General features: G+C 45.1%; 1 protein-coding gene across 1 annotated transcript in view; it reads right to left on the bottom strand.

Moving 5' to 3' along the window:
* Positions 1–25564, bottom strand: part of ACSF3 (acyl-CoA synthetase family member 3) — a 107237-nt gene that overhangs the window by 53422 nt on the left and 28251 nt on the right. The window contains exon 6 of the mRNA XM_060788413.2: positions 15486–15598. Within this exon, the coding sequence (XP_060644396.2) occupies positions 15486–15598 (113 nt within the window). The remainder of the gene's footprint in view (positions 1–15485; positions 15599–25564) is intronic.

Raw genomic sequence — 25564 nt, 5'->3', positions numbered from 1 at the left:
TATATCTGAACCTTTTCTTCCCCTTTCCATAGCCAAATTCCTGCATCTTCTAGCAGAGAACTACAGAGCATTTCCGCTTTTCACCACCATCATGTTGTAATTCAACCTGTGATTGTGACTGATGTCAATGGGGATGATGGTTTTCCTGGGCCTGTGTCAGATGTCAATGGGGATGAGAGCTTTTCTGGACCTAAGTCAAGCCCAGGCCTTGCTGAGAGGCCCAAGATCTCTCATGAACAAAGCGCTTCTCCTGATTCCCAAGGTCAAATTCCTGGGAGAGGCCCACAGCAGTCTTTCTCTGAGAAACTGTCTTCCGAGGATGATTTGTCAGGTGCAGAATTTAATGAGTTTGAAGACAAAAAACAAGACTTTTGTAAACTAAGACAAAGTTCTCAAGATTGGCAAAGGTCAGTCTGGCTGTTAGAAAAGGAAGATAAGAAATCCTTATCTGGCTGTAAGGGCAAATACAATGCTTTCCTTTTGGTTCATGGGGCAGGAAAAGCTTTATATGATATAATGAGAGGATTTTAGCTCAGTCTCGTCAACACTGGAGTTTCATGACAGTCTTGTTTCCAAGTGGATTGCTAGTCTCATGTTGCAAATTTCGCCAGGTTCCTGTTCTGGGCTTTGGGATCTCCATGCTGTCTTGTTCCTTTGGGTTTTGCATCTTTGGACCTTGTGTGTTTACCTTTGTACCCTGAAGTTCATGGACTATCTGTACTCTTTGGAAAACACTGTTTTGGATTATACTGTTTCTACCATTTGTATTGCTTTGCTTACATATATCCTTCAATAAACTGCTTGCTGATTTTATTATACTATTGTGGTGTTTAAGGACAGAAGTGTTACTGCTCTGGGATAGAACACATCATCCCTTACTCAGCATGGATGCTGGCCATGATGACCAGTGGGATGGGTTTGAAGAATTCTGGGTGATATAGTAAAAAAAACAAAAACAGAACAGGATATGTTCTGTTTATTAAGGGAGGGTTTCTTTCAAAGTCATTCTCTTTCATCTTATCATTTTCCTGGAAAATCGATCATTTTCGCTTTCCTGTTTCTCAGTGAGGTTCCTTCCTCACCTCTTAAGGCCCTGATGCTATAGAAAACTTTGCTTCCATAGTCTTTCCTAGTACCTCCTTCCCCTCCATGCAGATCTTCACCTTCATATCATTCCATGCCAGAAAGGGTTACTCTCTCTCTCTCTCTCTCTCTCTCTCTTTCTTTCCTTCCTCCTCTTCTCCTTTTTAAAAACTTTCCCCAGCACTGGATATTTCATCTCGCTTTGTTCCCAGCGTTGCATATTTCATAGGCTGTAGCTTCCCAGCTGGCAGGAGCCGACAAACTCTTGAAGCATGGCGGGTATTGTCTGCCTGCCTCTTGTTTGTTTGTTTGTTGCTGAAGCCCCCTCCCACACCATCTTTCCCTCTTTCCCCCTTAAAAAGGGGAAGAAAAGAGACACTCGCCTAGAAAGCAGAAGCACACACTCTGAGACGTGGAACAATGGGGTGCCGTTGGGAGATGAAACAGTTTGGCAGCTGTATGGCAGGGCTATGCTTCTTAATTTGGGTGATTTCTTTTTTGGAGAGTTGCACTTTGTTTGAAAAAGAAGAGAATAGTATGAGAAAGAGCTAAGTCGTGACACATGGGCTTTGCATGGGTTCAACCCCATTGAGTCCCTAGCTTCCATGTCACAAGAGCAGCAAATATTCTATTTAATTCCTGCCTTTATTATGTTGTTGTTTATTCGTTCAGTCGCTTCCGACTCTTCGTGGCCTCACGGACCAGCCCAGGCCAGAGCTTTCTATTGGCCAGTTGTGGCCACCCCCAGCTCCTTCAAGGTCAAGCCAGTCACTTAAAGGATGCCATCCATCCACCTTGCCCTTGGTCGGGCCCTCTTCCTTTTTCCTTCCATTTTCCCCAGCATCATTATCTTCTCCAAGCTTTCCTGTCTTCTCATTATGTAGCCAAAGAACTTCATTTTTGCCTCTAATCTCCTTCCCTCCAATGAACAGTCAGGCATTATTTCCTGGAGGATTGACTCATTTGATCTTCTTGTGGTCCAAGGCACTCCCCCAACACCACAGTTCAAAAGCGTCTCTCTTCCTTGGCTCAGCCTTCCTTATAGTCCAGCTCTCACATCCATAGGTTACTACGGGGAATACCATTGCTTTAACTATGTGGATCTTTGTTGCCAGTGTGATGTCTCCACTCTTTTATCGAGATTGGACATTGCTCTCCTCCCAAGAAGGAAACATCTTCTGATTTCCTGGCTGCAGTCTTCATCTGCAGTAATCTCTGCACCTAGAAATACAAAGTCTGTCACTGCCTCCACATTTTCTCCTTCTATTTCCCAGTTATCTGTCAGTCTGGTTGCCATCATCTTGGTTTTTTCGATGTTTAATTGCAACCCAGCTTTTGCACTTTTTTCTTTCACCTTGATTAGAAGGATCCTCAGCTCCTCCTTGCTTTCAGCCATCAAAGTGGTGTCATCTGCATATCTAAGGTTGTTAATGTTTCTTCCAACAATTTTAATCCCAGCCCTGCATTCAACAAGCCCTGCACATTGCATGATGTCTTCTGCATACAAGTTGAATAGGTTGGGTGAGAGTACACAACCCTGCCATACGCTTTTCCCAATCTTGAACCAGTCTGTTGTTCTGTGGTGGTGTTTTTTTTCCTGTTGCTACTTGGTCCTTATACAGATTCCTCAGGAGAGAGACAAGGTGGCTTGGTCTCCCCATACCACCAAGAGCTTGCCACCATTTATTATGATCCACACAGTCAAAGGCTTTAGAATAGTCAATAAAACAGAAATACATGTTTTTCTGAAACTCCCTGCCTTTCTCCATTATCCAGCGGATGTTGGCAATTGGTTCTCTTATTTCTCTGCTTTTTATAAACCCAGCTTGTACATCTGGACACTCTCACTCCATGTCTTGCTGGAGTCTACCTTGCAGGATCTTGAGCATTACCTTACTGGTATGAGAAATAAGTGCCACTATATGTAAGTTTGAGCATTCTTTAGCATTTCCCTTTTTCAGTATGAGGATATAAGTGGATTTTATTATAGGAAGTATCTAATCAAGCCAGATAACAGTTTCAGTACCTTGGAGAGCTCCAGAAAATCCAATTGAACTGCATTCAGCATCTTGGAAAGTCCTGCCTATAGCAAACAAGGAATGCATGTTCTATATTAGGCATGGGCAAATAACGGCCCTCCAGGTGTTTTGGACTTCAACTCCCACAATTCCTAACAGCCAATAGTCCAAAATACCTAGAGGGCCAACATTTGCCCATGCTTGTTCTACCCATGCTTGTTCTACACTGTAGAATGAATGCAGTTTGGCCCCACTTTGTCAGCACTCAAAGCTATCAAAAAATACCTAGAGGGCCAACATTTGCCCATGCTTGTTCTACACTGTAGAATGAATGCAGCTTGGCCCCACTTTGTCAGCACTCAAAGCTATCAAATTCTGGTAATTTTGTAGTCTTTTTTTTGGTGCCTTTCCAAACTACAACTCCCAGGATTCCATAGCATTGACCAAAGGCCATTAAAGTGTTGTTGAACTGCACTCATTCTAAAGTGTAGAGCCCACATCTTGAATAGTGCATTCACAGTTTAGTAAAAAAAAAAAAGTTGATACCCATAGCCAGGTAACACTCTCTCAGCCTCAAAGGGAAGGAAATGGTGACAAACTTCCTCTTGCCAAGAAAAGCCCAAACTGCGGGTCACTATAAATCAGAGTCAGATTGAAGGTATAGAACAATTAATCTGACATTGGACTATGGACTAGTATGCTATATATATAGAAGAAGTTTGTTAGTAAACAAGATATGTCATTTTCAAAAGAAGACTACTTGAGTGCATATTTTAACTAAGAGGTTTCAAGGGAGTGTATATATTTTGGGCAATTTCAACTTCAAAGAAATATCCTCTGCTGACCAAACATATTTTGTGCAGTGGCATGTCTTTATCCTTGGCAGTTTAAAAGACATGGTTCTTCAGTTGAATAGCTGAGTTGCCTGTGTGCCATTACATGAATGCTTGTGAATATCACTTGTTCAAAGGGTTGACTACTAACAAGATCATGCTTTTCTTGACTAGTGGTTTTCAAAAGGTGTTCTCCACATGTTCGTGGAAATTCACATTTGCCAAACTGATGTGACATCATTTTTACCTTTTCAATAAGGTTATGGACTTCCGGTTAAGATGGCGACATGCTAACAGCTAACCTCCCGTCCGGGTAAGGCGAAATTCCTAATCTGAGCTTAATCCGATCCATCCACCCCTACTCCGATCTCCTTCCATCGGCTCCTGAACAGGCATCTCCTCGGGACCCCGGAGGGGGTCTTAGGGGGAGTTGACTGGGAGGAACCAGGGAGAAAGGGAGAAAGGGAAGAAGAAGGGAGAGGAAGGAGGTAGAGCGAGGGCCGCCACCATCGCTACGGCCTGGTACGCTCCCTCCCAACGTGCTCGATTTGGCAAGATACATCCAACTCACCAACTCGCCAACTGCCATCCCGCTGTCGCGGTTACAGGAGGGAAGCTGGGACAGCCGTCCCTTGGAGCTTGGCGGCTTGCAGCCAGTGTCACGCGCTCCTGACTGACCGCGGCTCAAGTTGCAATCTGTGCCTGCCTGAATGGCGGCCTGAGCCGATCTGCCGGCTGGGAGAACCGCTGAGAACTGTTGTGATTGCTGGCTGTTGCTCCAGACGCTCCAGACGCTCCAGACGCTGCAGTGAGAGGCAGTGTGAGAGAGGCTTGCAGGCGGCAGCGTTTCCCATCTCGCATCACCGCCTGCACCCCCGGCGTGTCTCTGCTTCGATCCCTCCGCGGTAAGGCTGGACCTCCCGCATTCGGTGGTGCGATTCCTCCGGGGATCCAACTGGTGCGGGGTTCGTGCTCCATCTCTGCCCAAGGCCCGGAGGCCCCCCGGCTAGTCCTCCCCGCTACCGCTGGGGCGACCTCGATTCTGGGAGCCGGATCTACAGATCGGCGGTGACTCGGCGTCCTTCCAGGGAGAGCTTGGCCAGCGATGACTCAGCGCCTTCCCTAAGATCTCACGCGCCGACCGCGATCTTTTAGCTAGCAACGCTGACATCCACGACTGCTAGACTGGCTCCGGGTCGGCTGGAATCTATATATCCTGTTACATAGCTGCTGTTACGTGGTTTGTGATCAACTGCCATTTTGTAACGCCATCCATCGCGTTACTGCCTCCATTTCCGGAACCATCCATCTCATCAGCAGTTCCTGCGGCCATCTTAGTGATTCGTTCATCCCACAGCAAGGCCCCCAGCCATTGGAACAGTAGGAACTGTAGGAATCCCACTAGACTTAAACCCATCCTATCCGCCCCTTACATTGATAGTTGGGGGGGGGGAGGGGGTGAGGGGATTAACTGGATTTAACACCTACCAATAAGACTGAGGACTGAGGACTATATGATCAATTTGTACAATCATTGCGCTGTTAATTTGTTACCTGAGCCAACGCTGCTAATTTTTGCCAACTATTAGCACTTTATATCGGGCCAACGCGACTAAGTCTTCCAACTACCAGCACTTTATTTGTACCATTGCTGCTAATTCTTCCAACTGTTAGCACCTTATTTTGGGCCAATCGCTGCTAAATTATACAACTGTCAGCACTTTAACCAACAAATTGAACTTTAACCCTATGTAATCTATTGATATTAAGTTGCCACCATAGCACTTTAGTCTCTTACAATGCGCTACTGTGTGCACTTTAACAACTCTCAACTTAAACAACTAGCACTTTAAGACCTAGTATTATAAGACCTGCTGCTACGTGAATTCTAGGGACCTAAATTAACCCTGTATCAACTCCGTTCACCAATGTCAACATTCTTCCCTTGGTGTCTGCTTATTGTGTTATTGGTAGAATGGGAAGACAATAAAGGGTGGAACGGGTGGGAGGATCCTGGAAATAGCATAACTGGGGTAAGAAAGAATCAGATCGAGACTGGGTGGCAAAAACAAATAATCTGGAACACATTATGGGTTGAAATTACGAAATCCAAGTGCAATATGGTAGTAGAGGGGTGTTCCATTGGCCGGGGGGCCCCCATAGAACTCATAAAGGGGAGGGGGAGATACGGGAAAGGGAGACCACCAATTCGGCCTAGAAATAGTAAAAACTTAACAACCCAAATTCGGCCTAGGGAGAGAAGGAGAAAAAATTTAACCACTTGTAATCGGTCTCCTGACTTGGTAAGTGGGTGTACCCAGGATGGCAGTCCCTCTGGGTTGAAGATGGTGCTGCTGAACGCCAGATCTGTCAATGGCAAAACATCTTTCATCCAGGACCTAATCCTGGAGGAACGGGCAGATCTGGCGTGCATTACGGAGACCTGGATGGATGAAGCTGGAGGAGTTAATTTGACCCAGCTTTGTCCGCCAGGATTCTCCGTACAGCACCAGTCGAGACCTGGAGGGCGGGGAGGCGGAGTTGCGGTGGTCTACAAAAATTCTATCCCCCTGACCAGAGGCCCCATCCCACAGTCAACCAATTTTGAGTGTGTCCACTTGAGGGTGGGTGACCGGGACAGAATAGGGATTCTGTTAGTGTACCGCCCACCTCGCTGCACTACGGTCTCCCTACCTGAGCTAGCGGGGGTGGTCTCGAGCCTGACATTGGAGTCTCAACGGCTCCTTGTGCTGGGGGACTTCAATGTACATGCCGAGACTACCCTAGGAGGAGCGGCTCAGGACTTCATGTCATCCATGGCAACCATGGGGCTGTCCCAACGAGTATCTGGCCCCACCCACTGTGCGGGACACACATTGGATTTGGTTTTCTGTCAGGGATGGGACCAAGGTGGCGGTGTCGAGGAGTTATCCACCTCTCCGTTGCCATGGACCGACCACTATCTGGTCAGATTTAGACTCACCACACCTCCCAACCTCTGCAGAGGTGGGGGACCCATTAAGATGGTCCGCCCCAGGAGGCTTATGGATCCGGATGGATTCCTGACGGCTCTTGGGGATTTTCCTGCCACCTCGGTTGGTGATCCTGTTGAAGCCCTGGTATCTCTCTGGAACGGGGAGATGACGAGGGCCATAAACACGATTGCTCCGGAACGTCCCCTCTCAAGTAGCCGAGCTAAACCAGCACCTTGGTTCAACAAGGTGCTGGCAGCGATGAAGCGAAGGAAGAGGAGACTAGAGCGCGTGTGGCGTTCGGACCCGAGCGAGTTAAATCGAGCACGGTTTGTTGCCCTACTCAGGGCATACGCCGTGGCAATAAAGGCGGCAAAGAAAGCCTTCTTTGCAGCCAATATTGCGTCCGCAAAGAACCGTCCGGCGGAGCTGTTCCGAGTTGTCAGAGGGTTATTGAACCCCACCATTCCGGATGGGAACCCTGACAACTCGACGGCCCGCTGCGAAGCATTTGCTCGGTTCTTTGCGGACAAAGTCGCTCTGACCCGCTCTGACCTGGATACCATGTTAACGGCAGTCTCTGAGGATGTAACACGAGCATCTGCTTGTCCGATTTTGATGGATTCATTTCAATTGGTGAAACCCGAGGATGTGGACAAGATACTTGGAGGAATGAGAGCTACCACATGCATCCTAGACCCCTGCCCATCCTGGCTTCTAAAGGAGGCCAGAGGGGGATTGGCCGAGTGGGTGGAAGTGGTGGTTAATGCCTCCCTTCGGGAAGGCAAAATTCCAGCCAGCTTAAAACAAGCTGTAATAAAACCGCTGTTGAAAAAACCATCACTGGATCCCACTCAATTCGTCAACTATCGGCCTGTTTCCAATCTCCCCTTCTTGGGCAAAGTCCTGGAACGTGTGGTGGCCTCACAACTCCAGGTATTCTTGGTAGACACGGATTATCTGGATCCGGCACAGTCTGGCTTTAGGCCGGGACATGGTACCGAGACAGCCTTGGTCGCCTTAGTGGATGATCTGCGCAGGGAACTAGACAGGGGGAGTGTGTCCCTGTTAGTTCTGCTGGACCTCTCAGCGGCCTTCGATACCGTCGACCACGGTATCCTTCTGGGACGCCTCGCGGGAATGGGCCTTGGTGGCACTGCTCTGCAGTGGCTCAGGTCCTTCCTAGAGGATCGTACCCAGAAGGTGTTGCTGGGGGACAACTGCTCGACCTCACAACCATTGTCTTGTGGGGTCCCGCAGGGTTCTATACTGTCCCCCATGTTGTTTAACATCTACATGAAGCCGTTGGGAGAGATCATCCGGAGTTTCGGGGTGCGGTGTTATCTGTATGCAGATGATGTCCAACTCTGTCACTCCTTCCCACCTGCTACTAAGGAGGCTGTTCAGGTCCTGAACCGGTGCTTGGCTGCTGTGTCGGACTGGATGAGGGCGAACAAATTGAAATTGAATCCAGACAAGACAGAGGCGCTCCTGGTCAGTCGAAAGGCCGAGCGGGGTATAGGGTTACAGCCTGTGTTGGACGGGGTTACACTCCCCCTGAAGACGCAGGTTCGCAGCTTGGGTGTGATCCTGGACTCACCGCTGAGCCTGGAACCCCAGGTCTCGGCGGTGGCCAGGGGAGCATTCGCACAGCTCCGGCTCGTGCGCCAGCTGCGCCCGTACCTCGGGAAGTCTGACTTGGCCACGGTAATCCACGCTCTGGTCACATCCCGTATAGATTACTGCAACGCGCTCTACGTGGGGCTGCCCTTGAAGACTGCCCGGAAGCTTCAGATGGTCCAGCGCTCGGCAGCCAGGTTGCTAACAGGAGCCGCTCTCAGGGAGCACACCACTCCTCTGTTGAGCCAGCTCCACTGGCTGCCAATTTGCTACCGGGCACAATTCAAGGTGCTGGCGCTAGCCTACAAAGCCCTAAACGGTTCCGGCCCCACTTACCTCTCCGAACGTATCTCCACCTATGAACCGACACGGACATTAAGATCGTCCGGGGAGGCCCTGCTCTCGGTTCCGCCTGCGTCACAGGCACGGTTGGCGGGGACGAGAGACAGGGCCTTCTCGGTGGTGGCCCCTCGGCTATGGAACGCCCTACCCATTGACATCAGACAGGCCCCTTCGCTACTGGCATTTCGGAAGAAGCTTAAAACCTGGCTCTTTGAGCAAGCGTTTGGCTAATCAGCGCAATTAAACATAGGATGACGGTAAACTGAACATAGGAACGGCTCAAGGATTATGAGATTGGATTTCATTTGTGATCGAGGCATTATGTATGATTGTTGTGTGTTTGTTTCTGTGTATGATGTGTTTTAACTGTTATTGCTATGTTAATTAATATTGTGTAAACCGCATTGAGTCACCTAATTTAGGTTGAGAAACGCGGTATAGAAATAAAGCAAATAAATAAATAAATAAATAAATAAATAAATGGTACAGTTATTTCCAATCAGTTATTGAATTTCCAATACATAATTAACCCAAACCATTTTGCGAACTCTTGGAGGCTGTTGTACACTAATGTGGATGTTTTGTTTAGATTTATGTTGTTATAGAATTTGGTTTGATTATGTGTAGTTTAATTTATTGATGTCCTACAAACTAACATTACATTTTTATTTATATAGATTTTTAAAAGGATTTTTGTGACTGTATTTTTCAAGTTTTAAGTGACTGCAAAGCTAGAAAATTTGGGGACTGGAGAAAAATGTCATCATGCTTGTGGGGGTTGTCCAATATCATTCTTATTGGAGTTGCCTAATAAATAACCTAGACAGCCTAGCTAACAATAAGTGAAGAATGAAGACATGCCCACTTTAATGCTGGGAAAGCACTGCAATCTGATTCTGGTCTGCCAGTTCTTGCTTTTTGAATTGTGTATTTGAAATCAGTTGCTTTTAATGTTGTTCACTGGGGGCTCCTTTTGTTCCATATTCTGCCTTTCAGTTCCTTCCCTGAGTTGTTTGTTTTGTGTTTTATTTTATGGCCTGTTTTCAACTCTTCTAAGCGGTTTCCTTTTTAAAACACACAGACATACATGGAAAACCACATCAATAGTAAATAAAATAAAGAGGTCGTTGTAGGAATATGCGGGTTTTGATTTCCCAGCATAGCAGCTCCTCTTCTGATCTCTCTCTCTGTCTGCAAGACATGCGAGCGAATTAAAATTAATCACCGCTTTAAAACAGAATAGACAATGATTTAAATGGTGCTCGGGAATTTCTGGGTCATTTCATCTCTCTCTAGCACCCTGCTTGTGTTGAAATGCCATTTTTTTCCACTCCTTGAGCATCATTTCATATATTTACCCACCTATATCTCTTCCTGTATCCGTCTATATTTAGCTCACAAAAGTCTGGGATCCTCTGCTTTTTTTGGGAGATTTCCAACACATTATTCATCTCAAATCAACCTCACCTGTGTAAATAAGTAATGTGTTCCTGGATGATTTGATAGAAATCATTTCAAATCCCTCTCTTTCATTCTTCCTCTCTTTCATTCTTCCTCTCCCTTGTTTCTCTTTTTGTAAAAGTATGGAACCTCCCCAAAATGGGAAGCAAATTGATCGCATTATTCTCGGCCTCCTTTTTATGAAAAGTTGCCGCCGCAAAGCCAGATGTGAAATGTGGCGCTTACAGATTACAGTTAGGGCCTTGGGTGACTCTTTCTCCCCCTTTGCCTGTTTTCTTCCTTCACTCCCCAAGGAGCCAAAATCTGCCTCCGTCTCCAAATGGCGCAGCGTCTTCCCGGTTGCCTTCTGTAGTTTGCTGCAGGACACGCCGCCCGGAGCCCAGATAATGCGAACGAAAGAGAGCTGATGGGGGGATTTTTAATTACAAATGGGTACGTGGGACCAGGTTGCCAAGGAGATGGGTAATGGGCCGCGGCTGCTGAGCGCTTTACTACCAGCAAATCTGCCAACAGAAGAGACCGCGATTAAAAAGTTTATTGCTACCTGGTGCCTGGAATCTGTGGGCCTCCCAATGAGACCCTTGGTTCATGCTTTGGCAAAAAATGCTCCATCTGGCAGAAGGCTATTGGTCAAGAGGTGCCTTTGCATCCCCTGGATATAGGTCAGAGGAGAATCCATATGGGTTGCACAAGGGTTAGAGCCAGCAGGGGGAAACTTTGGCCCTCCAGGTGTTTTGTACTTCAACTCCCACAATTCCTAACAGCTGGTAGACTGTTGGGAATTGTGGGAGTTGAAGTCCAAAACTCCTGGAGGTTCAAAGTTTGCCCATGCCTGGGTTAGAGAGAGAGAGAGACCGTCTTGATTGCCATGAAATCACTTTGCTTATGGTCATCAAATCATCTCTGATTTGTGAATGGAAGACCTACAAGATTTCAGTTCAGGGCACCTGTGCCTTCCTTAATGGTTCACTGATTCTTTGGTCTTCTTTTTTTCCTGCTTCATTGCCAATCTGGTCACCTTGACTGATGAATGGAAGACCTCCAAGATACTAACTCCAGGAAGTCATGTTGTGGTCTTCCTCTTTTCCTACTTCATTACCATGAAGACAACTTCAACTCATGAATGGAAGACCTCCAAAGGTACCAACTCCAGGCATCCATGGCTTCCTTGATTGTCCATCCATGTCGTGGTCTTCTTTTTTCTACTTCATTACCATCAAGCCAGTTTCAACTCATGAATGGAAGATCTCCAAGATACTAACTCCAGGAAGTCATGTTGTGGTCTTTCTCTTTTCCTACTTCATTACCATGAAGACAACTTAAACTCATGAATGGAAGACCTCCAAAGGTACTGACTCCAGGCATCCATGGCTTCCTTGATTGTCCATCCATGTTGTAGTCTTCTTCTTTTTCTACTTCATTACCATCAAGCCAGTTTCAACTCATGAATGGAAGATCTCCAAGATAACAACCCCAAGTGTCCATGGATTTCTTGATTATCCATCCATGTTGCAGTCTTCTTCTTTTTCTACTTCATTGCCATCAAGCTAACTTCAACTCATGAATGGAAGACCTGCAAGATATCAGCTCCAGGCATCCATGGCTTCTTTGATTGTCCACCCATGTTGTGGTCCTCCCTATTTTCCTGATTTCTTGGCATCAAGTCTACTTTAAGTTATGAATGGAAGACTTCCAGGGTACCAAATATGGGAAGCTGTGTTGTGTTCTTCCTTTTTTCCTATTTCATCAAGTCAGCTTCAATTTCTAAATGGAAGACCTCCAAGATACGAACTCCAGGCACCCAAAGCTTCCTTGATTGGCCAGACATCCATGGCTTCTTTGTTGTGGTCTTCCTCTTTTCCTGCTTCATTGCCGTCAAGTCAGTTTGAATTCACGTATGAGTGACCTCCAAGGTATCTACTACAAGCATCCATGGCCTCCTTGATGGTCCACCTATGTTATGGTCCCCCTATTTCCCTGTTTCATTGCCATCAAGTTAGCTTGGACTCATGAATAGAAGACTTCCAAGATATCAATTCTGGGAAGCTATGTTGTGGTCATCCTCTTTTCTTCTTCATTGCTATGAAGACAACTTCAACTCATGTATGGGAGACCTCCACAATATCTATCAGAAGCATCCATGTCCACTTGTGTAATGGTCTCCAGTTTTTCTGCTTCGTTGCCATCAAGTCAGCTTGGACTTATAAATGGAAGACTTCAGTGAGACCAATCTGGGCATCTGTAGTGTACTTCATTCTCAATCTGCGTTCTGGTCTCCCTACTTCACTGTAATCAAGTCAGCTTCGACTCATAATGGAAGATCTCAGAAATATGACTCTGGCTCTCAAAAAGGATCCCCAAAAGTCCAAATTCATACACTAGGAGTCTATGAATTTGGACTTTTGGGGATCCTTTTTGAGTTGGAGGGGATCCTACAGGCCATCCAGTTCAACCCCTTTCTGCCAAGCAGAAAGACACAATACAAGCACTCCCAACAGATAGCCACCCAGCTTTTGCTTAAAGACTTCCAGAGAAGGTGACTGCATCGGATGCCAAGGAAGCAGCATATTAAAGCAAAATTGGCCTTCTGAAGCTGCCTGGTTTAAGCCAACAATTCATACATCTTGTTCCTGGTGCCCTTAGTTCTCAATAGGCCAATTTGGTGGAAGGCCTTCTTCCAATTCCAGAGTATCATTTACAGAAATGCTTTTGCCAAATGCCTATTATTTGACCTTTGTAGGCACCTAAGCAATCTAATTTCCAGAGAAATAATACTATCTGGATTACTGTTTTAATGTTGCCATGAATTCTGTGTTTCAAGATTGATTTTTTTTTTTTGGCCTCTAACTTAATGTGAATTTTATGGAAAATCACTTTATTCTGGACCATAAGCCACCTATTAAAACCTTGCCAGGACAGAAGCGGGGAATACATTAGACAGTTAAAATAGATAACAGATAAAACCAGGAGCAGTTATGAGTCACCCAAAGCTTGGGAAAGTTCCATTTTGGAACTAAGACACATCAAAGCCCTTGCTGCCATGCAAATACTGGAGACTTTTCAAGCATGTTTTTTTCGCAACAAAACAAAAGAATATTGGAGAGTTTCCAATCATGTTCTTTTTTATAATCTTGCTTTTTAAAAAAAGAAACTGGTAAATTTATGTTTATATTTTAAGGTATTATCGTAAGCCGTCTTGAACCCCATCTTGGGAGAAAGATGGGATATCAATTCAATCAGTCAGTCAGTCAGTCAATCCAAACCTGCACCACGCTCTCCTCTAACCTTGCCATTTTTTGTCTCAACTGAGATAAAAGTGAGGTAACAACAACAACAACAACACTCGGATCATTTTAAGGTATTATCGTAAGCTGTCTTGAATCCCATCTTGGGAGAAAGATGGGACACCTATTCAATTCGATCAATCAATCCAAAGCTGTACCAGCCTCTCCTCTAACCTTGCCATTTTGTGTCTCAATTGAGATAGAAGTGAGGTGGTAATAATAATAATAATAATAATAATAATAATAATAATACCTTTATTAATGTAAGATATTATTGTAAGCTGTCTTAAATCCTATCTTGGGAAAAAGATAGGATATCAATTCAATCAATAAATCAGTCAGTCAATCCAAACCTGCACCAGGCTCTCCTCTACACTTGCCATTTTGTGTCTCAATTGAGAGAGAAGTGAGGTAACAACAACAACAACAACAACTTGATCATTGTAAGGTATTATCACATGCTGTCTTAAATCCTATCTAGGGAGAAAAATGGGATATCAATTCAATCAATCAATTAATCAATCAATCAATCCAAACCTGCACCAGGCTCTCCCCTAGCCTTACTATTTTGTGTCTCAATTGAGATAGAAGTGAGGCAACAACAACAACACCTTGATAATTGTAAGGTATTATTGCAAGCTGTCTTGAATCCCATCATGGGAGAAAGATGGGTCATCAATTCAATTCAGTCGATCGGTACACTGGGTGCAGTGCCTAAAGACCTTGGCCTGCACTTAAAAACAATAGGTGCTGACAAAATTACCATCTATCCGCTGCAAAAGACCTGGATCTGCACGCATTATCAGCCAATACATCACACAGTCCTAGACACTTGGGAAGTGTCTGATGTGTGATTAAATACAAAAGCCAGCAAAGTGACTTTGTTTGCTATGTGCTAATCATGTTGTGTCTAATAATAATAATAATAATAATAATAATAATAATAATAATACCACAATCCAGAGCAGAAGAGAATACTGGAAAAAGAAGGCTCTCCATGGACAGTTTCTGGCAAAAATTGAGAGCCAAATTGACAAAGAAAAAACATGGCTGTGGCTCACAAATGGAACTCTAAAAAAGGAGATGGAGGGCCTGATTCTGGCAGCCCAAGAACAAGCCAGTCAAACCAATGCCATCAAAGCCAGAATTGAAAAGTCGACGACAGATCCCAAGTGTAGGCTCTGCAAGGAAGCAGATGAAATTATAGATCACATCCACAGCTGCTGCAAGAAGACTGCGCAGACAGACTACAAGCAGAGACATAACACCGTTGCTCAAATGATTCATTGGCACATGTGCCGCAAACACCATCTGCCTGTGACAAAGAACTGGTGGGATCACAAGCCAGAAAGAGTTACAGAGAATGAACATGCCAAACTCCTCTGGGCCTTCCAGATTCAGACAGACAGAGTTTGGAGCATAATACTCCTGACCTCACAATCGTGTTAAAAAACAAAGTATGGATCGTCGATGTTGCAATCCCAGGTGACAGCAGGATTGAAGAGAAACAACTGGAAAAGATGACACGATATGAGGATTTAAAGATCGAACTGCAAAGACTCTGGCACAAGCCAGTCAAGGTGGTCCCAGTGGTGATCGGCACACTGGGTGCAGTGCCTCAAGACCTTGGCCTGCACTTAAACACAATCGGCACTGACAAAATTACCATCTGCCAGCTGCAGAAATTCACCTTGCTGGGATCTGCACGCATTATTCGCCGATACATCACACAGTCCTAGACACTTGGGAAGTGTCCGCCGTGTGATCCAATTCAACAGCCAGAAGTGTCTGCTGTGGACTCATCTTGTGGTGTTTCAAATAATATAATAATAATAATAATAATAATAATAATAATAATAATAATAATAATACCTTGGTGCCATCCTCGTTTCCTTCTGCATGGACAGTATAAGCCGGACCATCTCTTTGCAAGCTTTCTGTGGCAATGCGGACTTTTACCCCAGGCAGCGGATTCCCCACTGATCCTAAAAGAAAGAAGGAAAAGAAAGAAAACAGACGTTGGTAAAAGCAATAGATTGATCCAAGCCAAGCTCAGTGAGTCATGCAAAAAATAATGGGCAAAATAAAAGGCCAAGATCGTGAGTTTTCTTGGTAGAAGTTTTCCTTCTTTCAGTGAAAAAAAGCAAAGTGTAGAATACACTCAGGGTGCATCTATACTGCAGAATGAATGCGGTTTAGCATCACTTTAATTGCCATGGCTTAGTGCTATGGAATCATGGGAGGTCTTTAGCCTCCCCTGCCAGATACTGCTATTGCCTCACCAAACTGCAAGTGGCACAATGGGTTAAATCCTGAAGACCGACAGGTCAGCGGTTAGAATCCAAGGAGAGCATGTTGAGCTTCCTCTGTCAGCTCCAGCTCCCCATGCAGGGACATGAAACCTCCCACAACAGTGGTAAAACAGCAAACATCTGGGTGTCCCCTGGGCAACGTCCTTCCAGACAGCTAATTCTCTCACACCAGAATTGACCAGGAGCCCTCGGTGATGCAGCGAGTAAAACCACTGAGCTGCTGAACTTGCAGTTACCGCTATTGGCCCCAAATTCTACCAACCTAGCAGTTTCAAAACATGCAAATGTAAGTAGATCAATAGGTACTGCTCCGGCAAGAAGGTAATGGTGCTCCATGCAGTCATGCCAGCCACATGACCTAGGATCTATGGAAAACGCCGGCTCTTTGGCTTAAAAATGGAGATGAGCATCTACCCCCAGAGTTGGACACGACTAGACTAAACGTCAGAGGAAAACCTTTACCTTTACCTAGAAGTGACTTGCAGTTTCTCAAGTCACTCCTGACACGAAAAACAAACAAAACAAAACAAAAACAAACTGCAAGTCCCAAGATTGCACAGCACTGACCCATGGCAGTTCATGTGGTGCCAAACTGCATTCACTCTACAGTGCAGATGCCTTCATTTGCACCTATCCGTCAAAGCTCACAGATACACGTATATTACAATAGGAGATTTATTTTTCATTTACATCCCTTTGCATTTATATCACGGAATTTGGGCAGTGGGTCAGAATGGAGGAGGGGAGAGATTAAAGGTTCATATACACTGTGGAATTAATGCAGTTCAGTACTTTAATTCAATGCTATGGAATCCTGGGAGTTATAGTTTGATGAGGTACCAGACCTCTTTGGCGGAGAAAGATGTCTACAGCCATTGTGTCTCCCACCATCTTTGAGCTCAGTGAAGTTTTATGCAAAAGCAACAAGATGTTGACCTTGCAAAACTACGTACACTCCCCATGATTCAATAGCATTGAGACATGGCAGATCAAGTGGTGCCAAACTGCCTTCATTCTACAGTGTAGATCAGGCATTGGCCAACTTGGGCCCTCCAGGTGTTTTGGACTTCAACTCCCATAATTCCTAACAGCTGGAAGGGAAACATAATGTTGGTGGACATGAAAAGAGATTTAAAGACGGACTTAAAGCCAACCTTTAAAACTGTGGCATAGACACTGAGAGAGACTGAAAAGCCCTGGTCTTTGAGAGCTCTAACTGGAGGTCAGCTGTGACCCACAGTGTTGCAGAATTCAACGAGGCATGGATGGAGGGAGAAAGGGAGAAACGTGCCAACAGGAAAGCACATCAAGCCAACCCTGACTGGGACCGCCTTCCACCTGGAAGCTGATGTCCTCACTGTGGGAGAACAGCCGGTAGGGAAACCGTAATGTTGGTGGACAGGAAAAGAGATTTTTAAGGTGGGCTTAAAGCAACCTTTAAAATTGTGGCATAGACACTGAGAGAGACTGGGAAGCCCTGTCCTTTGAGAGCTCTAACTGGAGGTCAGCTGTGACCAGCAGTGCTGCAGAATTCGAAGAGGCATGAATGGAGGGCAAAAGAGAGAAACGTGCCAAGAGGAAAGCGTATCAAACCAACCCAGACTGGGACCGCCTTCCACCTGGAAACCGATGTCCTCACTGTGGGAGAACATGCGGATCAAGAATAGGGCTCCACAGCCATCTACGGAGCCACCGTTAAGACTCTACACTTGGAGGACCATCATCCTTGAGCTATGAAGTAAGTAAGGAATTGTGGGAATCGAAGTCCAAAACACCAAGAGGGCCCAAGTTGACCCATGCCTGGTGTATCAAGGATGTAAAATGATGTAAAATGAGAGAGAAGGGTTCATTCCAGAAATCAGCACAAATTATGTTTTAGCAATGTTCTGTTTCCTGGGTCTTCTCTGGGCTTGCCTTCTTCCTTAGCATCCAAGCAGAAATCTCCTGCATTGCCAAAGGTAAAAGCACCCTCCTCCTGAGCGCTGTCTTATCACTCTCTTCTCAGAAAGGGTCTACTCTGAGCTCCCTCCCACCCACTTCTCTTTTCCCGACCAAAAATACTCGGCAAACCTTTCAAACGGAAGGCTATAAAAGGCTAGGAAAAGCTGACAATGTTAATTATGGGGATACCAAGACTACCATGCAATTAATGTCTTTGCGCAAAGACAATGGCGTGCACCGCTGAGAGCTCCACTGCCAGTTAAAAAAAATTAACTCTGCATGGATAACAGGGGCACCAATTTGGCTCCGAATTGGTGCAAGGAAAGATGGAGAGGAATGGGAGGGTACCGCTCATGAGCATTTCAAAAAGAACAGAACCTAGAAGAGTTGGAAGGGATTTATTTATTTACTTGCCGTCCCCTGCCATGCGTTGCTGTGTCCCAGTCTGCGTATATGTGTTTTGTGCGTGTATATATATGTGGATTTGTGCATGCATTGTAATATATTTATTTATTTATTTATTGGCTTTTTAAGTTGCTTCCACTGTGTTTTTCAGTGTTTTTATGAGTGACTAGCCGTCCCCTGCCACACGTTGCTGTGTCCCAGTCTGTGTATATGTGTTTTGTGTGTGTATGTATGTGTATGTGTGTATATATGTGGTTTTGTGCATGCGTTGTAATGTTTTTTGTTTTTTGCTGGCTTTTTAAGTCTCTTCTGCTGTGTTCTCCAGTGTTTTTATGAGTGACTATCCGTCCCCTGCCACGTGTTTCTGTGGTGATCTGGAAAATAAAGTGTTGGTTTCTAATATATGTAATCTCTTTCTGCTTGTGGGTAAACAGTATTCCTTGCTGTTTCTATGTCAGTGTTGATGTGGAGATTGTCTGGTTTGCCTACTCTGGAACATGCAACATATAATTGTCCTTCTTTAGGGGTCCCTTTCAAATCTATGATACTATCTCTCTCTCTCTCTCTCTGTGTGTGTGTGTGTGAATCATATCTATCTATCTATCTATCTATCTATCTATCTCTATATTTCTATCTATCTATCTATCTATCTATGGCTGAATGGCTCTTTGTCAGGAGGACTTTGATTACGTTTTCTTGCCCTGATGAAGGGAGTTGGATTGGATGGCCTTAAGTATTTTCTGGTGGTCATGGGGGTTCTGTGTGGGAACTCTGCCCTGATTCAATCATTGGTGGAGTTCAGAATGCTCTTTGATTGTAGGTGAACTATAAATCCCAGCAATTACAACTCCCAAATGTCAAGGTCTATTTTTCCCAAACTCCACCAGTGTTCACATTTGGACATATTGAGTAATTGTGTCAAGTTTTGTCCAGCTCCATCACTGTTTGAGTCCACAGTGCTCTCTGGATGTAGGCGAACTACAACTCCAAAACGCAAGGTCAATTTACACCAAACCCTTCCAGTATTTTATGTTGGTTGTGGGAGAGCTGTGCGCCAAGTTTGGTTCAATTCCATCATTGGTGAAGTTCAGAATGCTCTTCGATTGTAGGTGAACTATAAATCCCAGCAACTACAACTCCCAAATGTCAAGGTCTATTTTCCCCAAACACCACCAGTGTTCAAATTTGGGCATATTATTTGTGTCAAGTTTGGTTCAGATCCATCATTGTTTGAGTCCACAGTGCTCTCTGGATGTAGGTGAACTACAATTCCAAAACTCAAGGTCAATGCCCACCAAACCCTTTTTTGTTGGTCGTGGGAGTTCTGTGTGCCAAGTTTGGTTCAATTCCATCCTTGGTGGAGTTCAGAATGCTCTTTGATTGTAGGTGAACTATAAATCCTAGCAAAATGACAAAAGTAACCCTCCCAACCCCACCAGTATTCAAATTTGGGCATATCAAGTATTTGAGGAAGATTCCACACATGATAGATTTGTCTAACTTTTGAAACTACAGACTGCTTGAAGTGAATTCGAGAAGACCTGAAAGAACAGCTTAAAACAAGCCGGAAACTTTTTATTCCTCAGATGACTTTGGGAAGTACAACCACTTTTAGGATTTTGTTGGGGAGGTGGTGGGGCTATTTGTAATGTTTATGTTTCATTCATGTTTATTATGTGATGGTTATTTGGTTATTTCTACTCTACCCCTTCCCCTTCCCATAACCCTTCTCTCACCTCTTTCTAATGTCCTTGTGTGTGTGTGTATGCACAATAAAATTTAAAAAAAAAGTATTTGTGCCAAATTTGGTCCAGTGAATGGAAATATAGCAAATATTTGCATTATGATTCATAACAGTAGCAAAATTACAGTAATGAAGTAGCAACAAAAATAATGTTATGGTTGGAGGTCACCACAACATGAGGAACTGTATTAAGGGATTGTGGCATTAGGAAAGTTGAGAAACATTGCACTAGTTACTTCTCTCCAGGATGAAGAGGAGCCATTGCTAAGCTTCTTATTATTCCTGGTTTTGGGTTCCTTTCTGCTGGCAAGCATCTTCCCATTGGAGTAGGAAGAAATGCCGGGCTTCCAAACCTCCCTCCCTTCTCTCCTTCCAATCTCCTGGACATTTGGCAGGCTGCCTCTTGAGCCACCAGCCATTGAAACAGGCAGCCGTCAGAGAAGGGAGCAACCCTATTAGTCCCTCATTGGCCTGCCCCCCTTCTGCCACCAGCCCTTCCTCTGTTTAAGTTAGTTGTCAGTTCCTCCCTGATAAATTTAATTGGCCCCGCGGTCTGTGTCCTTGGGTCTCTGGGGACCGGGATGCTGTGATGCCTGGCGGGGTCCGGGGGGAACGGAAACAGGCCGGCGATAAGGCTCTCAGCCCTCTCTCCCTGTCAACAATCTATGGAGTCCCCCGCTGCAGGAGCTATTAGCCGCCTCTGATCTAAACCTCCAATTAAAGTGGTGATTAGGCCCAGCGAGGCATTCGCCGGCCATGAATTATTCATCTCCCTTCGCAGTAACAACACCGAGGGGGATTCAGAGGGAGAGGAGAACGCTGCGGAAAAACAGACGCATTTTAAGCAGGGGTTTTAACCATCTAGGAGCAAAATCGTTTGCTCTGAATCTTGCAGCCCGCATCCTTTCCACGTGGCACTTTGCTCTCCAACTTCAAGACCTTGGGGACCTCGCAGGTGAAGAAAGGCCGAGCCAAAATCTTCCATTGGTGGGGAGGGAAAGGACAAGATGATGATGAGGATGATGATTTATTTATTTATTTACTTACTTCATTTGTATACCGCTCCTCTCAGCCCTTGGGCGACTCGGAGCGGTTAACAACAATTCAACAGTATACATAGCACAGACAATAGGCCTTTAAAAGAATAGCATCACAAATCAATAAACATAACATCAATACAAAAATTACATCAGTATAGCAAATCCATCAGGTCTCATCACTAGAATCAGTATCCAAACTCGTTATCCATTATTCCGTGTTCCAATAATCAATCAATCAGTCACACTGCTTAGCCAAATGCCTGTTCGAACATCCAGGTCTTCGATTTCCTCTGAAATACCAGCAAGGAGGGGGCCAATCTGATATCTGCAGGGAGGGCATTCCACAGCCGGGGGGCCACCGCTGAGAAGGCCCTGTCTCTCGTCCCCGCCAGGCGCGCCTGTGAGGCTGGCGGGACCGAGAGCAGGGCCTCCCCAGACGATCTTAACGTCCTAACTGGTTCATAGGAGGAGATGCGTTCGGACAGGTAAGTCGGGCCAGAACCGTTTAGGGCTTTAAAGGCCAAAGCCAGCACTTTGAATTGTGCTCGGTAGCAAATTGGCAGCCAGTGGAGCTGGCGCAACAGAGGAGTTGTATGCTCCCTGAGTGCCGCTCCTGTTAACATCCTGGCTGCCGATCGTTGGACCATTTGAAGCTTCCGAGCAGTCTTCAGAGGCAACCCCACGTAGAGAGCGTTGCAGTAGTCTATACGGGATGTGACTAGAGCATGATCCTGCTTTCCTAAATGAGACTCAAAGAATGCAAGGAAGAAGAAAGCCAAAAGTGACCAAGGTAGCAGAAGAATAAGAATACCTTCACACATACACATAGGATATCCATATCTTTGTTGTTGTTCATTCGTTCGGTCATTTCCGACTCTTCGTGACCTCATGGACCAGCCCACGCCAGAGCTCCCTGTTGGCCGTCACCACCCCCAACTCCTTCAAGGTCAATCCAGTCACTTCAAGGATGCCATCCATCCATCTTGCCCTTTCCTTTCTTCTCATGATGTGGCCAAAGTACTTCATCTTGGCCTCTACTATTCTTCCCTCCAATGAGCAGTCAGGCTTTATTTCCTGGAGAATGGACTGGTTGGATCTTCTCGTTGTCCAAGGCACTCTCAGAACTGTCCTCCAGCACCACAGTTCAAAAGCATCTATCTTCCTTCACTCAGCCTTCCCTATGGTCCATATCTTTTGTTGTTGTTCATTTGTTCACTCGTTTCCGACTCTTTGTGACTTCATGGACCAGCCCACGGCAGAGCTCCCTGTCGGTCATCACCACCCCCAGTTCCTTCAAGGTCAATCTAGTCACTTCAAGGATGCCATCCATCCATCTTGCCCTTGGTCGGTCCCTCTTCCCCTTTCCTTCCATTTTCCCCAGCAGAATTGTCTTCTCTAAGCTTTCCTTTCTTCTCATGATGTGTCCAAAGTACTTCATCTTGGCCTCTACAATTCTTCCCTCCAATGAGGTCAGGCTTTATTTCTTGAAGTATGGACTGGTTGGATCTTCTTGCTGTCCAGGGAACTCTCAGAACTTTCCTCCAGCACCACAGTTCAAAAGCATCTATCTTCCTTCGCTCAACCTTCCCTATGGTCCAGCTCTCACATCCGTAGGTCCATATCTATCTATACCTATATATACCTATCTATACCTTTGGGAGCAATGGCTCCCAAAGTGATCCATTTAAGGTGGAATCAGGTGTCAAACAGGGATGTGTTATTGCCCAACCTTATTTTCCTTCTTAATCACTATGATACTTCATCTTGCTGATGGGAAGCTTCCCACCAGAATGAAGATCACCTATCAAACAGATGGCAAACTATTTAACGTCAGTAGACTGAAAGCCAAAACCAAGGTCACACCAAGCTCTGTTATAGAACTCCAATATGCTGATGATATCGTAGTCTGCGCACATTCAGAAGAAGACCTACAAGCCACTCTAAACACCTTTGCAGTATAAATCCGGCAACTATACTGTTATCTATTTATAATACAGATGGATAGAAGGAAAATGAAAAGAATCTGATAATGAAAAGAAGAACTCTGAAGGAGGGGAGCACAAGGGGTAGCACAACTGAGAAATGGAGAAGTAATTATATGAACTGTAGAGAATTTTTTTGTAATAAAATGAATATAAACACAATAAAATTATTTAAAAAATAAACACCTTTGCAGAAGGTGGTTGTTAGAACCACTGGCCGCATAAGGAAGCTGATGAAGAAACACAACCTACAAACTATCTACAGACCCACTAAGAAAATCCAACAAATACTATGTTCAGTAAAGGGCAAAAAGTACCCTCGGATCTCTGCAGGAGTCTACCGTATACCATGCAGCTGTGGACAAGTCTACATAGGGACCACCAAACGCAGCAACATTTCCCCGGCATGAATCAAGGAACAGGAAAGGCATGTAGACTAATCCAACCTGAGAAGTCAGCCATAGGAGAGCACCCAATGAACCAACAGAGAAGCAGAGAAGCCACTGAAATCCACAAGAAGTAATGCAATGTAGTAAATAATTACTTGACCTCGGAATGGCTGGACAACTGCAATCGGATAAAGATTCTGGAAATTAGATACGGAGGATTTATGTTTTATGTTTTATTGATTTTACTCTTTATGGAATTTTAAGGATATTTATATGCTTTTAACTGTTTATATTATTGTGGCGTCGAATTGTGCCGGTTTTGTAAACCACCCTGAGTCGCCTGAGAAGTAAATACAGTAAATAAGTATGTGGACAATTTCAACAGAAAGGAGGAAACAATGGAAACGAACAAAATCTGGCTATCGGTATTAAAGAACTCCAAAATCAGGACAGTAAACAAAGAACAACATTCAAAAACAGGAGAATTCCAGACAAGGAAAAATCAGGGCCAGCTAACACTTCCAAACAAAGGATTCCCCAGGCAGCAATCAGCTAGGCTTTGAAGTTGCAAGGCTATTTAATGCTAATTAAGGTGGCCAACTGCAAATTCCCACTTGCCTCAAACAGACAAGAGTTTTTTCTCCCACCCTGGACATTATGCCACAGGTATATAAACCTCACTTGCCTAGTTTCCAACAAACCTCACAGTTTTTGAGGATGCCTGCCATAGATGAGGGTGAAACGTCAGGAGGGAATGCTTCTGGAACATGGCCAGACAGCCTGGAAAACTCACAGCAATCCAGCTTTTTGAAAACTACATATAACCTAAAATGGGTGAAACGGGGTCACCGTCGGCCATCCACAAAAGAATGGAAGAGAATCTCAGATGTTTAAGCCTACTGACGCAGTATGTGCTGGGATTTGAGTGAACCTGGATGCAGGACAAACTGGCAGTGACAACTGCATTATTATTAACACCACCGATGACTGGCAATAACATGAACATTCACATGCGGGAAGGGGATGTGGAGTGGAAATGGTGTGGATTCAGCATTGGCTGCTTTCTGGTTCTGCCTGCGAACTCCGCACCCCGCGGTGCCAGCTGTCCAGCCCTGAAGCCTTCAGTTGTTCTAATTATTCCCTTTTGTCTGGGTTGTGTCAACCTCAGCATCTTGCTTCTTTTTCATCTTTCGCATCCCCCAGGGAGATTTTTGGCATGCGCCTTCCTGCTGAACACGATAGTAATGGGAAGAACGCTTTGGCGGCCCAGCACTTTGATGGTGATGCTGAAGCGGTCACCTCAGAGCCCCAAGATGAGGTCTCTCTTTCTAAGGAAACTTAGCTGTGGTTGGCTTTTTCTCGTGCCGCTTGGCCTATTCTACTCCACAGGTATGATGGAGTGTTGGACCCTGGCGACAAGGATTCGAATCTCTGCTCAGCTATGGAATGCCACTGTGTGGCCTTGGAGAAGTAACTCTCTCTCAGCCGCAGGGGAAGGCAAAGACAAAACCTCGTGAACAAATCATGCCAAACAAAGTCTAGAATTTAGCCATAAGTCAGAACTGATGTGAAGGCATGTCTCAATGAAAATGGGGGTAGTGTATATAGACCATTTAGATAGATCCGACTGTTGTTGTTTATTCGTTCTGTCAATTCTGACTATTTGTGACCTTCAGCTGTGGCCATCTCCAGCTCCTTCAAGGTCAAGCCAGTCCCTTCAAGAATCCCATCCATCCACCTTGCCCTTGGTCGGTCACTCTTCCTTTTGCCTTCCATTTTCCCCAGCATCATTCTCTTCTCTAAGCTTTCCTGTCTTCTCATGATGTGGCCAAAGGACTTCATCTTGGCCTCTAATACTCTTCCTTCCACTGAGCAGTCGGGTTTAATTTCCTGGAGGGTGGACTAGTTGGATGCTCTTGTGGTCCAAGGCACATTCAGAATTTTCCTCCAGCACCAAAGTTCAAAAGTGTTGCTTCCTTCGCTCAGCCTTCCTTATGGTCCAGCTCTCGCATTCATAGGGAATGCCATTGCTTTGACTATGCGGATCTTCATTGCCAGTGTGATGTCTCTACTCTTTATTATTTTATCTAGATTGGTCATTGCTCTCCTCCCAAGAAGGAAATGCCTTCTGATCTCCT

This window comes from Anolis sagrei, chromosome 8, assembly GCF_037176765.1.
Source record: "Anolis sagrei isolate rAnoSag1 chromosome 8, rAnoSag1.mat, whole genome shotgun sequence".
In the NCBI taxonomy this organism is placed as follows: Eukaryota; Metazoa; Chordata; class Lepidosauria; order Squamata; family Dactyloidae; genus Anolis; species Anolis sagrei.
The sequence above is the reverse complement of the archived record's forward strand: the minus strand, read 5'-3'. Positions and strand labels throughout refer to the sequence as shown.